This window comes from Montipora foliosa, chromosome 8 (genome assembly GCF_036669935.1).
Source record: "Montipora foliosa isolate CH-2021 chromosome 8, ASM3666993v2, whole genome shotgun sequence".
Lineage (NCBI taxonomy): Eukaryota > Metazoa > Cnidaria > Anthozoa > Scleractinia > Acroporidae > Montipora > Montipora foliosa.
In genome coordinates, this window is record NC_090876.1 from 40556145 (window position 1) to 40570590 (window position 14446).

Genomic DNA, 14446 nt, shown 5'->3' on the forward strand with positions numbered 1-14446 from the left:
GCAACTTGTTGTAGCATGCAAGCCCAGTTGTACTCTCCTATTACGAGCTCCTGTAGCATAGTTGTCAGCTGAAATGGCGTGTTTTTGTACAATTTGTGATTATTTTTAAGAAAGCTACGACATTTTTTAATTTCGAAGACATGTTTCGGTGTTACAAACATCATCGTCAGTTACAAAATATTTGAAAAACCGTTCATCAACCAACAAGTTCATCACGTCAACCTGACACTTACGCTTTAGACTCTACATTCTTTCTAACACTCTGTAACCCCACTCAAATATGTATCTCTTGTCATTTAATTATATTTAATTATGCATGTTTCGCCAAGTTGCTATATAGTCCTAACGGTTTTTCAAATATTTTGTAACTGACGATGATGTTTGTAACATCGAAACATGTCTTCGAAATTAAAAAATGTCGTAACTTTCTTAAAAATAACGATTTGCTTTCTGCTGTCTCGAACAATTTGTGATTAAGATTAAGCAATAACAATCACCACTCGAACAGTAGGTCGTTAAACAAATTCTCATAACGCAACAACAACAAAAATAAAGAAAAGTCTCTTTTTATTTTGCTAAAGCCTTATGAAATTAAACCACATTCTTAACACGCTCCTTTAAAAAAGATCTTGTCTGTAGCACGTGCCGCTGTTTTTGCATAAAAAAATGTGTTACCAAAATTCAAGGGGTACCAGAGTATAGCAGCCATGGAAAGTGTCGCTTTGTTTTATTTTGTCAAAGTTTTAAGAAATAACATTTAGTAGCACGTGCCAGGTTTGAGCACAAAAAGAATGTATTGCAAAAATCCAAGACTACCGAAAACCAACAGCGACAAACTTCCTTTATGTTATTGCTGACAAGCGCTTCTCACAGGCAGAAAAATCCTAGGTGCATACGACTAGCGCTGCAGTATGAAGCAGCCATTGCAAAAGCCGTCTTTATTATACTTAGTCATAATTGTAAGTTTTAGAAAAAGAATTCGCAGGACAAGATAGCTGAGTAAAAAACTTCGAGACAGGAAGCTGAATCCGACCATTAGAAAATGTTTACTGCGACCTGACGTCACAATGACAGCTGACGAACTGACGCCAACCACAACCATACACTCATCACTTAATTCGCTTCCTATAAATAAAATCAGCTTCCCACACACTGAATGTTCATCTTGAGTAATCACAGAAAAAATAAACTTTTGCAATCTGGATGTACATTTTATATCAAAATAGTCGAGTTTCATTTCTATTTACTTTGCTTAATAGCTTTGCGGAATTAATTTTCTTTAGCCCTTGTTTCGTTTATACAGAAAATTTGTAATTCTTCTTAAAATATAATTAAAAATAGTTGTCTTTGCCAAAAGGGGGCCTTCAGTCCAATTATTTGTTCGTTGCCTACAAAATTGTAAAATCGCACGAAGACAGTTCCTCAAAAAATGGAGAGGTGAAAGTTAACTTTAACTTTGCACATTCTTTAAGTTTCAAATGGAAACTATCGATTACAAACTTTTCATTGAAAGTTGGCGTATAAATCAAACGAATCCAAGTATTCTTGCAGCGTCGTGTAGCAAAACTCGTACTGTTCCTAAAAGGAAGAAATAAGACAAACCGGGTATTACAGAATAAATGCAATTACACATAATTTAACACCGTTTAAGAAATTTTCAGTGCCCATGAGCAGAGGTAATTCACTTTTATTCTAAACATCAACGTGTGAGAATTATGGATACGTGGAAATTCCTACGTTGGTTGAATAAATACACCTTATTGAATGGTTTAGCAAATAATACCCGCGGATATTTTGCGAGTTGCATAGTACTTTTCCGAGCCCCGAAGGGGAGAGGAAAAATACGAGCAACGAGCCAATCGATCTAATCCTCCGGGAATTAAAGGTACTATGCCACGCGAAATGATGTAATTTTATGACCCCCAAAATTCCCCAAAAGTAGAATGAAACATTGCAATAACCACTTAAGGACATTCGCGCGAAAATTTTCCAACATTGATTTCTTTCTGCAAATTTTACCACTTCCCACATTGATTTTTTGTTCATTGTTGGACAATCTGGAGATAATTGTAAATAAAATCTGTTTCTGAAAAGAAAAGTAGGGGTCACCGAACATCCAAGATCGTTAAATCCAAGCAAAGCTATAGCAATGGCCAACTGCCCTATCATTGTTCATTTTAGTATTTAGTGCGCGCGCTCGATGCATGACGTAACATGTGAATTTGCGTGCGCTGTAAGGATGCGCAGTAGCAATGGGCGCGAACGTCCTTAAAACTGTTGAACAACAACAACAGAAGGAGAAGCTTGGATGGAGGACACAAGAGGACTAGACTCAGACCGATTGCATTTGGGTAATCTTGAAAAAAGTCCGCCCGACTTTTTTCAAGTTTCTGGCAAATCGCCCAGATAAAGGTCGTTTTTGCTCAGAATCATCGTGTTTGTGATGTAAGGAAAATTTAATCAGTAAATTAGAATTCCTCATTACTAATTTGACACAGCCCCTTTTAAGTGTACACTTATGCAATCTTTCATTTCCTTTGGTTAAAAATGGACGCTGATCACGTGAGAACACACCAAGAATGTTTGGTCAAGAACAAGTTTGAGCCACGGACAGAAACCGCAAGTGAACTTTTCGCATGCCAGGGAGGTATACTCTACCATATTGTAAAACTAATCTTCTCTAAAAGAGATAAGATAGTTTCTTAGGAATATAAACGTGGTAATGTCATTACAAGTTTGAAAGGGAAGGAAAGAAGGAAAGAGTATAAGAGGATGACAGACAGAAAGTTAATTAACCGGCAAACACATTCATTCAATCGGCTTGGATGCATGCACGATTTTTCTTACCCCCGGTGAACCCTTTTTGGCGATGTTTAGGACCTAAAAAACGTATTATTCTCGTCTACCTGTATGCTGTAGGCCGCGATCATGGCATGCCATAGGAACGCCTTGATTACAAGCTCCAAAGCCAGTTCCGATCCCATGCCTATCCTCTTAACGACAACTTTTTTTTTTTTTTAATCCCAAGGGGAATTTCATCATAAATGGCCTTACCGCTGTTTGCACCATGGCTGGTCTTTGAAGCCTCATGGCCTGCACTGTTTGAAAAACGTCAATCACACCTTCAGACTTGAGACGCTCGATCATCATGCTGATTCCACAGAACACGCCTGTGCGACCCACGCCACCGCTGACGATAGATTTAACAACAGGTTGTTACAAACTGAGCTTGTTAGTTGACGGTTGGCATTGTTTCTCTCCTCATGAGGGCCTCCACAAACTTGGCAAGTTGTTGTCGGAAACGTTTTAGTTATCGATAACAAAAAGTTATCAATGACAACAGTTATCAACTACAAATAGCGAAAAATCAAGCGACAGCAAAGTAGTTTTGCTCTACAAAAGGAAAACTGCTTCAGATTTCGATGACAAAAGCGGCCGTGTTGTTATCGACAATTCCCAATTTCCTGTATGTCAGCAAGTAAAATCGATTACTTAAGACGCAAACGATTTTGAAACTCTGCGGTTCTTCATTTTGCCCTGTGTAAAAATTCGCATTGCACGGTTCCCACAAAACGTATCGGTTCACGACATGAAGAAATCGCATTTCCGAACACGAACAGTGGTCGATGAAATTTAATTGTCGACTGGAAATAGTCGTCGATAACATCTTGCTTGTCTGTGGAGGCCATCAGTGTTACGCTTAGTGATTGGCATGGTCAGTGAATGTCAAGACAATTTTGTATTCAACCCTTTCCATCTTTAGGAATAGAATCAACGCACGCAATTCTACCTGACTTGATGTTAGAGACTGAGGAGCAAGTACGGCACAGTTGGTTAGTCTGCGGCCTTTGTGCAAGAGTTCCCAAGTTCGATTCCCGGATGTCACATTCTTGTTTCGACTTCTTCCCGTTTTGTGTAGCTTAAGGACGGTGCCTACTATTGTTATTGCGCATACGTTCTGCGCATCTCAAGATATTCGGATTTCCTATGGGTGGTGCTTATTAATACAGGGATATTTTTGCGCGGTTTGAAACTATGCGGAGAAAGCAAACCTTAGCAAGTGCTCCTGGTATCCAAAAAGAAAATTGGGGGTAACCACGCCTTTTCCAGATATAATTAAGCTACAATTTGTAAAAGAACGCCATTAATTGCTCTGTATTTTAAAGCTTTTTACAAATATTGTTGATCACTTATCTCCGAAAAATGCGTGGTTAGCCCCAATTTTCTTTTTGGATTACAATAAGACTTCTTAAGATCTGCTTTTCCCGCCTATCCAGTAAACCGCGCAAAAATACCTTTGAATTAGTAGGCACCGTCCTTAAGTGGTTTTAAATACCAGTAAAAAGGAGAGGGAAAAGTAAAATGAGCGCACCGTCGACCTCAGGTTTGTCAGTCGAATTAGTGTTACGAGTTGTCGACGTTAAATACGGTTTCTTAACTTTACTTTTACTGTCAAGAACACAGCTGAATCAAATTGTATTGTAAGTGAATAGTAACATTAAGTAAAAAGGAATTGTACTTATTCCAAATAGTTTTTAAAACCACACACACTTTGTGAAATCACCTTCTTTGCTACTTTTCTCTTTTTAAACGATTTATAATATATAGGACGTTATTTTAAGTTCGCATTAAGTTAATGCAGTAACAGTATCGTCTTACATGTTGTATTTTTGTTCTAATAACTATTTATAAGAAGTGCAAATTTTGATGTCACTATTTTATAATTTTAACCTTCTTTGGTGAATATGTAACGGACATTTGATCATTTCATGAAATCTGCGCTATCTTCTTCTTCTTCTTGTTCTTGTTCTTCTTCTTCTTCTTCTTCTCCGTCTTCTTGTTAGTATTATCATCATCATCATCATCATTATAATTATTCATTATCATTGTTATTCTTACTGGTTGAAGGAGGAAGTATTTTGACTACAAACAGGAACCGAGGGAAGAATCAACTCGCAAATGGCTTATTTCTCGTTTTACTTCAGTTTACCTGCAGTGTATTACGATAATAGTGTTTCCACTTTGCTGCTGCCACTTCTGCACTTGTCCTATAAGATCCACAATCCCCACTCCAGAGTCCGGTACTCCAGTATCCGGCCAATCTGAGTACTGGAACTGACTAACGGTGCGGGTATCCTTCTCCTAGAATGCAGAAGATGTTTAACAATAACGACAGGTTTTTTGGACAGAAATTGCGATAAAACAAAAGCTTAGACGGAGTCGACGTCTAGTCGCCAATTTCTAGCTGAAACGTGTGCTCAGCGCCTGGTTCTTCAGTCCAGCCGCTTCAATGACCATAATACGCAACTAAATATGGAATAATACAAGAAATTTAGGCAGCATGGTCAAAGGGCAAAGGCGCTTTACTTGCATACGGACGTCATTCGAGCCACGCAAAGGACTTAACTGAAGGGCTCCAGGAATCAATACGATAAAACCGTGTTTCGTTAATAGCCAACAGGTTGTCATCTTCTAAGTGAGGTGTTTCGCCATGCTTTATTTGAATAAATTAATTCAGGAAAGGTGGTAGGTACTAGTCAGGTTATACTGTATTTAGATAAAAAATATGAACACGCTATCCTCAACAACTCTATGGTGGTTACCACGAGGGCGTGTTTGCACACAGTAAAAACTAAAGGGTATACGATTGTCAAACAGCTTCAAGTTGGAAGTTCGGGGAACTTTCAGCATAAATCAAGCAGGCATATTTACTTTTTCCAACTCATACAAACCAACCGCGTTTTGGCTTTTACCTTTCACTCATGCTTGTCATGCTTAAAGTGCCCAAGTAATCAAAAAAATCACTTCCTTTTTTTCTTCAGATTTTGAGCTTTGATTTTTTATCCAAAGGTTGTTCACTTTGAGTTAAGTTTTGGATTTCATGGTCCGCCATTACTCACGTTCCAAACTGACCGATTGGACCTCAGCGTGTAAATTCACAGGTAACCCAGGCTCACTGTGTGCGTCACGTAGGTATTAAAATATAAAGAACATATGAGGCGAAGTTTAGGTCTGAAAATTTGCTAGAAAATGGAAATAAAAATCGATAAAACTTACCATGTGATGAGCTGTTGTTGTCTTTAATACGTACACGAAGTTGCGGGAAAAATGGTCCCAGTTCACCTTCCTTCATAGTATAGTGACAAGGTAGGAGACGGAAGCCAGCTTATGGACTCCGATCGACCTAAAACAAGCACGATTTTTTTCGCGAAAATCGAATCCAGTCGCTAAATAAACACGCCAGGTTCGTGGAACATGAATTTCTCTAAACCATGCAACCACTGAAGCACCTCCAGGTAGCAACGCAGAGCCACCAGACTCCGTAAAACTTGTAAGTTAACCTGCTAAAATGGCGGCCAGAAAGCGTTGTACTCGCGAAGTGTCCAATTCAAAATGGCACTGAACTCTAGACGCCTGGTGACGAGTTTAATAAGTTCTGGAGGGAGGGGAGTCCCACATTGCTAAAAACAAAACTCACTGAGCAATCTGGGACTCCCCTCCCTCCAGGATGACTTATTATACTCGTCACCAGGCGTTTTGAATTGGACACTTCGCGAGTACAACGCTTTCTGGCCGCCATTTTAGCAGGTTAACTTACAAGTTTTACGGAGTCTGGTGGCTTCGCGTTGCTACCTGGAGATGCTTCAGTGGTTGCATGGTTTAGAGAAATTAATGTTCCACGAGCCTGGCGTGTTTATTTAGCGACTGGATTCGATTTTCGCGAAAAAAATCGTGCTTGTTTTGGGTCGATCGGAGTCCATAAGCTGGCTTCCGTCTCCTACCTTGTCACTATACTATGAAGGAAGGTGAACGGGGACCATTTTTCCCGAAACTTCGTGTACGTATTAAAGACAACAACAGCTCACCACATGGTAAGTTTTATCGATTTTAATTTCCATTTTCTAGCAAATTTTCAGACCTAAACTTCGCCTCATATGTTCTCTATATTTTAATACCTACGTGACGCACACAGTGAGCCTGGGTTACCTGTCGTAAATCCAGCTTATTAGGGACCTTAAGCAACGACAATGGCGACGGCAACGAAAACGAGAACGTCACAAATTTGCATACTTAGTAGGCAAAAGCAATAGCTTTTCTCGCTCTGCACGTGCATTTTTCAGTTTTGTCCATTTCTTTCACGTCGTCTGCAAAACAACCACGTGAAATAGCCAAATTTGAGGTTTTATGCAGAACGTTAGCACTTGAGGATAAATTTTCATTTTCTCCCCTAGATTAAGCGCCGTTCCGACCAGTGTCATTTTTGAGGAACTATCACGTCCTTGTCATATTAAAAAAGGTTGAAATAGTCACGAAGTGATTACAATAACGTTAAGTAATGATCCGTGTAAGGTGGATAGCAATTTCTTTTCTTATGCGGCAACGGTGCTTTCCCCACACAGGAATGTTATCATTTTTACACAGAGAATGCATAAACCTACAGGGAGCCAGTTAACGCAATAAAATTCATTTATAGCCAATTTTGAAAGAGTATTTTTTGTGTTAAAAGATTTTGACAAATCACAAGAGTTGAAAACAAAAGCCAAGAAACGTTTACAATTTTACATGTTCCCCACATACGATTTCTGTGGAATTCATTTAAACTGAGACCAGATGAAAGATGGAAGATGGTTGGAAAGTAAGGATGAATATAATACTGCTTCGTGAAGTTTTGTTAATTTTTGCTGTTTAAGCCAATCAGAAGTAAGAACAGACAATAGAAAAGTTATCACCTTTTTGCATTCCAATTGAATTCCAACATGTTCGTTGCCGTTGTTGCTATCGTTCTTATCTGGACCGTTTCTTAATATATTCTTATGTTATTGTATCGTTGCCGTCGCTGTCGTCGTTGCTTAACCTCTCTAATATCTTCAGACAATGGCTTTCACGCTTCGTTTAACTTCTAAGCCGCACCATAATAGCGCTAGGTGTGCGGGGAACAACACTGGCGCTGAATACACTTGAATTCTTTGCGGGGGAATTAGCGCCGCGCTATTTTCGCCTAATGTGCGGCCGGATTTAAAGGCCGGTACACACGATGGAGCTTGCTCCTGAAACACGCTCCCGAAACACGCTCCCGGGTAAGTACCTCAACCAGTACACACGAAGGACACGACGAGGGAGCTGAATGATGAAACAACCCGATTGGAAAAAATTAAGCCAACTTGATTGGCCAACTAGAGACACGTCATGTCACGGCAAGCAAATTTCAGTACACACCAGGGAGCTTGCTCCTGAAACAGACTCGTGCAACAGATTTGCCCCTGGAGCTTGCTCACCCATATCAAACCAGTTTGATATGAGGGAGCAAAACTCGGGAGCAAACGTTTTGTTGCGCAACATATTTTTTCGCTAGAAATCGTTGGTGCAGACGATGGAGCTTTGCTCCGGGAGCGTGTTGCGGGAGCAAGCTCCCTCGTGTGTACCGACCTTAAGCTCCGACTGAAGCAAGGGCAACGAGTTAGGACAATTTGAGAGCCAGCGAGCCATGGCTGCGAGTCACGCGAGCCAACATGGCGGGCAATGCGAGTCAACATGCGAGTCACACAGTTATTGAAAGCTAACCGTTTTAAAATGAGTGCTTGGACTATTTGAAATGGGTGCTTAGACTTAAATGCGAAATTCGCATGGCTTGCAGATTGTCCAGCCCCAAGGGCAACGATGACGTCCTTTCCAAAATACAAATTTGCACTGTCTCTTTCATTGTACAACTATTCAAATGCCACGCATCGCAGGGATTTATCCATCGAGGGTCTTGAACCTCTAAATATGACAGAAAGGTACCCAAAATAAAGCTAGCATGGAAATTACTTTTGATACATCAAGACATATTTGAGAAAAATACCCCCAAATGCTGACGTACGTCACCAAATTTTAATATATATATATATTTTTTCATGTTGTTATCTTGCACGAGACGGCAGGAATTGTACCAAAATGCTAATAATCAATATGAAAACAACATGGACATTGTGTTACCTCTGTGTGCGTGAGTTTAAACTTTCTGGAAACGTAGTCACTAAATGAAGTTTCCTCAATAAGCTCAACGAGAATAACACCATACAAGCGAGATCCTTCGTTGGGCCAGTAATGATGACATTTCACCTGAAAGGACAAGACAAGACGCATTAAGTTGTTAAAAGGTGCAAGGTGAGAGAAGAAATACCCACGCAAAACGAAAAAAGAAGGCCTGAAAACGTTTTCAATTCCGAGCTGACAGAAATTCTGACATGTTTCAAGAAACACACCACGCCAGGTCGCCATTTCAAACTTACAGCAGACATCATATGCGAGTTTTCTCGTCATCATTGTCTATAAGACTTGTTACTATATACACAACATTGTTTTACTGGAAAATGCACCACTCATAAAACTCATACAAAACTACATCCGGGACCTGAGTGGCGTATTTTCCATATCATCACTAGTGAGGATATTGATGTCGTCATTTCCCGTCTTTGCATGGTTCGTTGTGCAAACGGTCAGTGAAAAATGGCCAGCGAAAGATTCGTGAAGTTCTCTGAAACTGACGTAAAATACTTTACCGAGAAACATGGTAACTATTCAAGGAGTTCCTTGCAATTTAAAGAAGGAAAAGGAAAGGAAAGGGACTTTATTTCAGTGTCTAAACGTTCTAGCGCTGAAGCACTAATTGGGGACACTGTAAACTAAAATGAACAATGAAAGTAAATCAAGTCAAATGTTGGTTTTTGAGGAGAGGGGAAAGCCGGAGTACCTGGGGAAAACCTCTCGGTGCAGAGTACAGAACCAACAAACTCAACCCACATATGACGCCGAGTCAGGGAATCGAATCCGGGCTACATTGGTGAGAGGCGAGTGCTCTCACCACTGCGCCATCCCTGCACCCCAGAGAAGGAAATGCGAAAATTGCAGAAATTCCTGCCGCCGAGCGGCAAGAATTTGTGATAAAGTTTGTGCTCGGTGGCGAGTAAAACACTCCTGTCTATATAATAAAAAGAAAATTACACGTTAGCTCGAAGATATGAACTTTATGTTCTAGTAGCAACAACAATACATAAAATTCATATCTTCTCGCCGCTGTGTAATATCCTCTACTTATAGCCGTACTCTCGACGCCATATCTGCAACAACCGCACTTGTAAGCAATGTTTGTGATAGTTTAGGTTCTTTTTAGGCAGACAAGACTTAGGAAAGCAGTTTGATAAGCTCGAACCTGCGATTTTCGGCAAAAGCGATGTCGTTATAACAATCGTTTGTCTTGTCTGTCACGCGGTTTTGTGGCTGACTTGGAACTGAATTCATCATTTCCGTGGCGACTGTCCACACTAAATTAAGCTTAGTATCTTTCGATTTATAGGCTATTTGTGTGAGATGGATGTTCAGTCGTGAGCTGCTTTGTTTGACTGTGAAATTGCGAGTAAGCGAATTAGTACGCTTTAGCTGTTGACTTTTTAATAAGTAATTCTTGCTGTTGTTCTAAACTAAATACAGAGAGAGAGAATAAAGATTATCAGTTAAACGGAAAATGTTTTGAAAGAGATTACTGTGTTGATTAAAACAAGATTGTCGGTTATTGTTTGCAAGGCTTGTTTGTTTACTGCTGTCAGCTCAGAGAAGTTTGATCACTGTAACTTGTATACACTATTGAAGATTAATTTTGTACATTATGCAGAAACATAATTATTCCCATATACACTATACTGCTTTCTGGGGTTAGAAACCGGGAGCTCCACTTTTAGTATTGGCTTAGGAGGCGCGGTGGCCTGATGGTTAGAGTGTTCGACTCCGGATCGAGTGGTCCGCTTTCTGGTCCTGGCCGGGGACATTATGTTGTGTTCTTGGGCAAAGAAACTTTACTCTCACGGTGCCTCTCTCCACCCAGGTGTATAAATGGGAACCGGCGAAAATGCTGGGGGTAACCCTGCGATGGACTAGCATCCCATCCAGGGGAGAGTAGAAATACTTCCAATCGCTTCATGCTACGGAAACCGGAGATAAGCGCCGGCCTGATGAGCTTTTCTACGCTAGTAACAGAGACAATTACATCTATATATTGGTATTTTCGAAAGTGGCCTATTACACTGGACGCCTGTCAATAATTTTGCATGTTATATAAGAAATAGTCAAGACCCAGTCACGCCCTCCTGAACAGAGGACTATTTTCCCCTTCCGATAATGCAATACGTTTTGGGGTTCTTTGCATAAAAACAATACAAATTAATTACTCTTGGGACTGCATCATGCTTCACTGAACTGGATATCCATTGTCTTAATGTAAATAGCCCCCAAAAATGAACTGTATTATGTATGAGATTTGCGAAAATAGCGAATTTATTTACTTTGCTTTTTTTTGTAACATTATCTAAGCTACTGGGGACGAGGATACTCAACCCAACAATGAAATATTACTAATTTAACAACCATAAAAAGTGAGCTTTCAAAATAAAAATGAAAATAGAAATAATCATAAAAAGGAAGTTAAAGAAATATTTCTAAGGTCTCAAGCTCTTCGAGTCGTTCTTACCTTGCCGGCTTCTTCTTCTCTTGTCAGCATTACTACTGCTGCAGAATCCTGTTCCCAAATTAAGCGCCAAAAATCTTCAAAAGTGTCTGGAATCGGGGCCTGGGTTGCTATGTATGCCCTGGGCTGGCAGTAACCCTATAAAAAGTAAGACAGCAAAATTTAAACCGTGAAAAAAAAAACCGTTGGGTCTTTGCAAAGAATAAAAAGATGGGCTTGCCACAATACGGTATTCCACTTGTCACACATTTCGGTTTAACGACGAAAAACTACCGAGCGGAGTCGAAACGCCGAGAACCCCACGACCGAAATGAGTCAAAGTTACATTACACAAAGACAGCTACAAGGCCGGACGCCAGTATAGAATAAATAGGCCCGGCCCAAGAAAAAGGGAGCTTTAGCAACGATCAATAGCAATACAACAAACGCAGTAAACTCAGTTGAAAAAAAAATATATCCAATTGGGTAATGAACTTTTCTAAACATTTTCAAATAGTGGTATAAAAATCAAGCAAGAAGACGACGTTTTATCCACCAGACCTTGTAGCTTTCGCTTTAACTTACATCAATGAAGTTTGCATTAATGTAGTCAGATCCCATCTCTCCTGGTCTCATCTTCAAATGGACGCGTGTGCTCTCGACTGTAAACAACCAAAAATTAGTCAATCAATTCCTTAACCAGCCAGCTAGTCAGTCAGTTGAGAAATCAGTCATTCAGGCAGTCGGTCGATGGGTCCGTTCGTCAAGTTGGAAATAGTTTATCACTCCCGCCCAGTCAGTCAACAGAACAGAACTACACGCATACTTACAAGGAAGAATATTTGCGTATCGATTCTTTGCAGCGTTACAATTGAGGGTAGCACTTTTGAAGGCAATCGGGTGATTCTCTTCTTTAGCCAGACGACAAAACTCGTTTTCCAAAAATGTGTAACCGGTTTCCGGGTCAAACTGACGCAGTTCCCGTATGCGGAAGCTGAGATCTTTGGCTTCGACTTCGGTTACACCGCAGGTGATGGCTTCAAGAAGTGCATCATGAATAAATATATATTGCGCCTAGGTAAAAACAACAAAAACAATACATTCAACTCACTGCCTACAACTACAGCATCAAGTTTGAATACGTTTCAGAAAGCGTTAAGCTGTTCTGGCAGCAGAAAAATCTTTTTTCTTGACGCGGCCTGGCACACAGATTTGCCGCGGTTTCAAGGTGCACAATCTGATCACGTGCAAATCGAAAGTTCAAGTTGCTGGGGCCCGTTTCTCAAAAGCCCCGATAATTTTTCGGGCCCGAAAAGCCATTTGTAAAACCACCAACCGCTTGTTTTGGAAAGCCAATCTTTTAACATGTTTTCAAGGAAACAAAAAGAAACATGACTGTTAAGTTTGACGACATAAATCCTCTCCGTTCTTGAGATAAAAAAGGAATTGTTACACCCGAAAGTGACCCGTAAAGTTTCCGGACTTACGAGAAACGGGCTCCTGTTTCCTTAGGGAGATAGGTGAGTTTTGTTCGCACTGGGAACTCAAAAGATTTTTGACCCAAGGTACGTACCACATTCTCCTCCAATTGGAAAACGTATTTGAGTTGGGAGGTATAACAATTGAATTTAAAATTGTCCAAGAAAGTACCTCAGTCTGCACCATAAAATTCCTCTGATATCTCATCTGACGGACGAAGCCAAACACATCAACACTGTCTTCTTGACTGATTCTTTGCAACATGACATCCAGTGTCACAAAGGTTCCAGTGCGACCTACACCAGCACTGGAGTAAAGAAAGAAATTAAGGGTGCGTTCGATTGACCGTATTCCGGAATAGGAATATATGGAATATAAGTTAGAAATCCTTTTTACGGAGATTCACATTAAAATTGTCAAACATCTGCTAAAATGCTATTTTAAACACATTTTTATCATCCTTGCTGCTTCGAAACGCGCCAAACATACCGTTTTAATCATCACTCCACATATTCTTATTCCGGAATAGGGTCTATCGAACGCGCCCTAATAATCCGTTCACTGCAATTAACGTCTTTGCGCATGCCTTTGACCACTTTCAAACTCATTCTCAAAATAAAGAACTTTGCATTGTAAGAGCACAACTTGTTTAACAAGGAGCATAACTGGTCACGTTTCCGTCTAACTTGTGATCGATTCCAATATCGATCGGTTTCTACCAGACCAAAACTCCCTTCCGCGTCCCGAGGGGGGCAAGGTACGAGTCTGCAAATTAAGTGACTAGCATCTATCGATCCAAATAGTCCGAAAGTGCACACCAAGGTTTACAAAATCCCCAGGTTTGGTGTGAATAGAACCAATATTAAGCAACATACAGCCATTTAAAAACGTCAGAATTTACAAAGAAGTGTATGGCCGACCAGACGCAGCCCGGATGACCAAACATTTCTTTGTAAATTTTGACGTAATTAAATGCCTTTATCTCCGTCAAAATTAGCCCGATTAACACCAAACTTGGGGATTTTGTGAATCTCGGTGTGCTCTTTCTGACTATGTGGATCAACAGTTGATAATCCCATAATTTACAGACTCGCACCTAGTCCCCTTCGCCTTGAAATCAGGCAATGAAGTCGTATCAGTCTGACTTCGTCTCGGTTGCTGGACAGAGACGAGAAATTCTCGTAACGGTCTGAGTTCGTACCGTTCTCATATAAATGACAACAAATCTCAGACCGGGTCCAGAAATTTCAAGCCTGTATGCTTTTGGGTCAGGCAGATATTTATTAGACAAAGTATATCATTTCGTCCCGCAACCAGGTACCAAGCATTTCATCCCGGTTTCATGTACACGGTTCGAAAAATTTCATACCGTTACAAGTTCGTACCGGTCTGAGTTCGTCCCGGTCTCATGTAAATACCCCCTTAGATGGACAATTTTTTTCAGGTGTCTATGAGAGGCAGTTGTCGAAATTGTGTACCTAAGTGCGA

General features: G+C 40.3%; 1 protein-coding gene across 1 annotated transcript in view; it reads right to left on the minus strand.

The window, feature by feature from the left end:
- Nucleotides 1–556: 556 nt before the first annotated feature.
- The window catches only part of LOC137967857 (receptor-type tyrosine-protein phosphatase F-like), a 74065-nt gene continuing 60175 nt past the window's right edge, over nt 557–14446 (minus strand). The window contains exons 29-36 of the mRNA XM_068814454.1: nt 13130–13265; nt 12310–12553; nt 12065–12141; nt 11504–11638; nt 8977–9102; nt 4991–5142; nt 3055–3190; nt 557–1578 (exon numbers count right to left, since the gene is read on the minus strand). Of these exons, the coding sequence (XP_068670555.1) occupies nt 1504–1578; nt 3055–3190; nt 4991–5142; nt 8977–9102; nt 11504–11638; nt 12065–12141; nt 12310–12553; nt 13130–13265 (1081 nt within the window). The 3' untranslated portion in view covers nt 557–1503. The remainder of the gene's footprint in view (nt 1579–3054; nt 3191–4990; nt 5143–8976; nt 9103–11503; nt 11639–12064; nt 12142–12309; nt 12554–13129; nt 13266–14446) is intronic.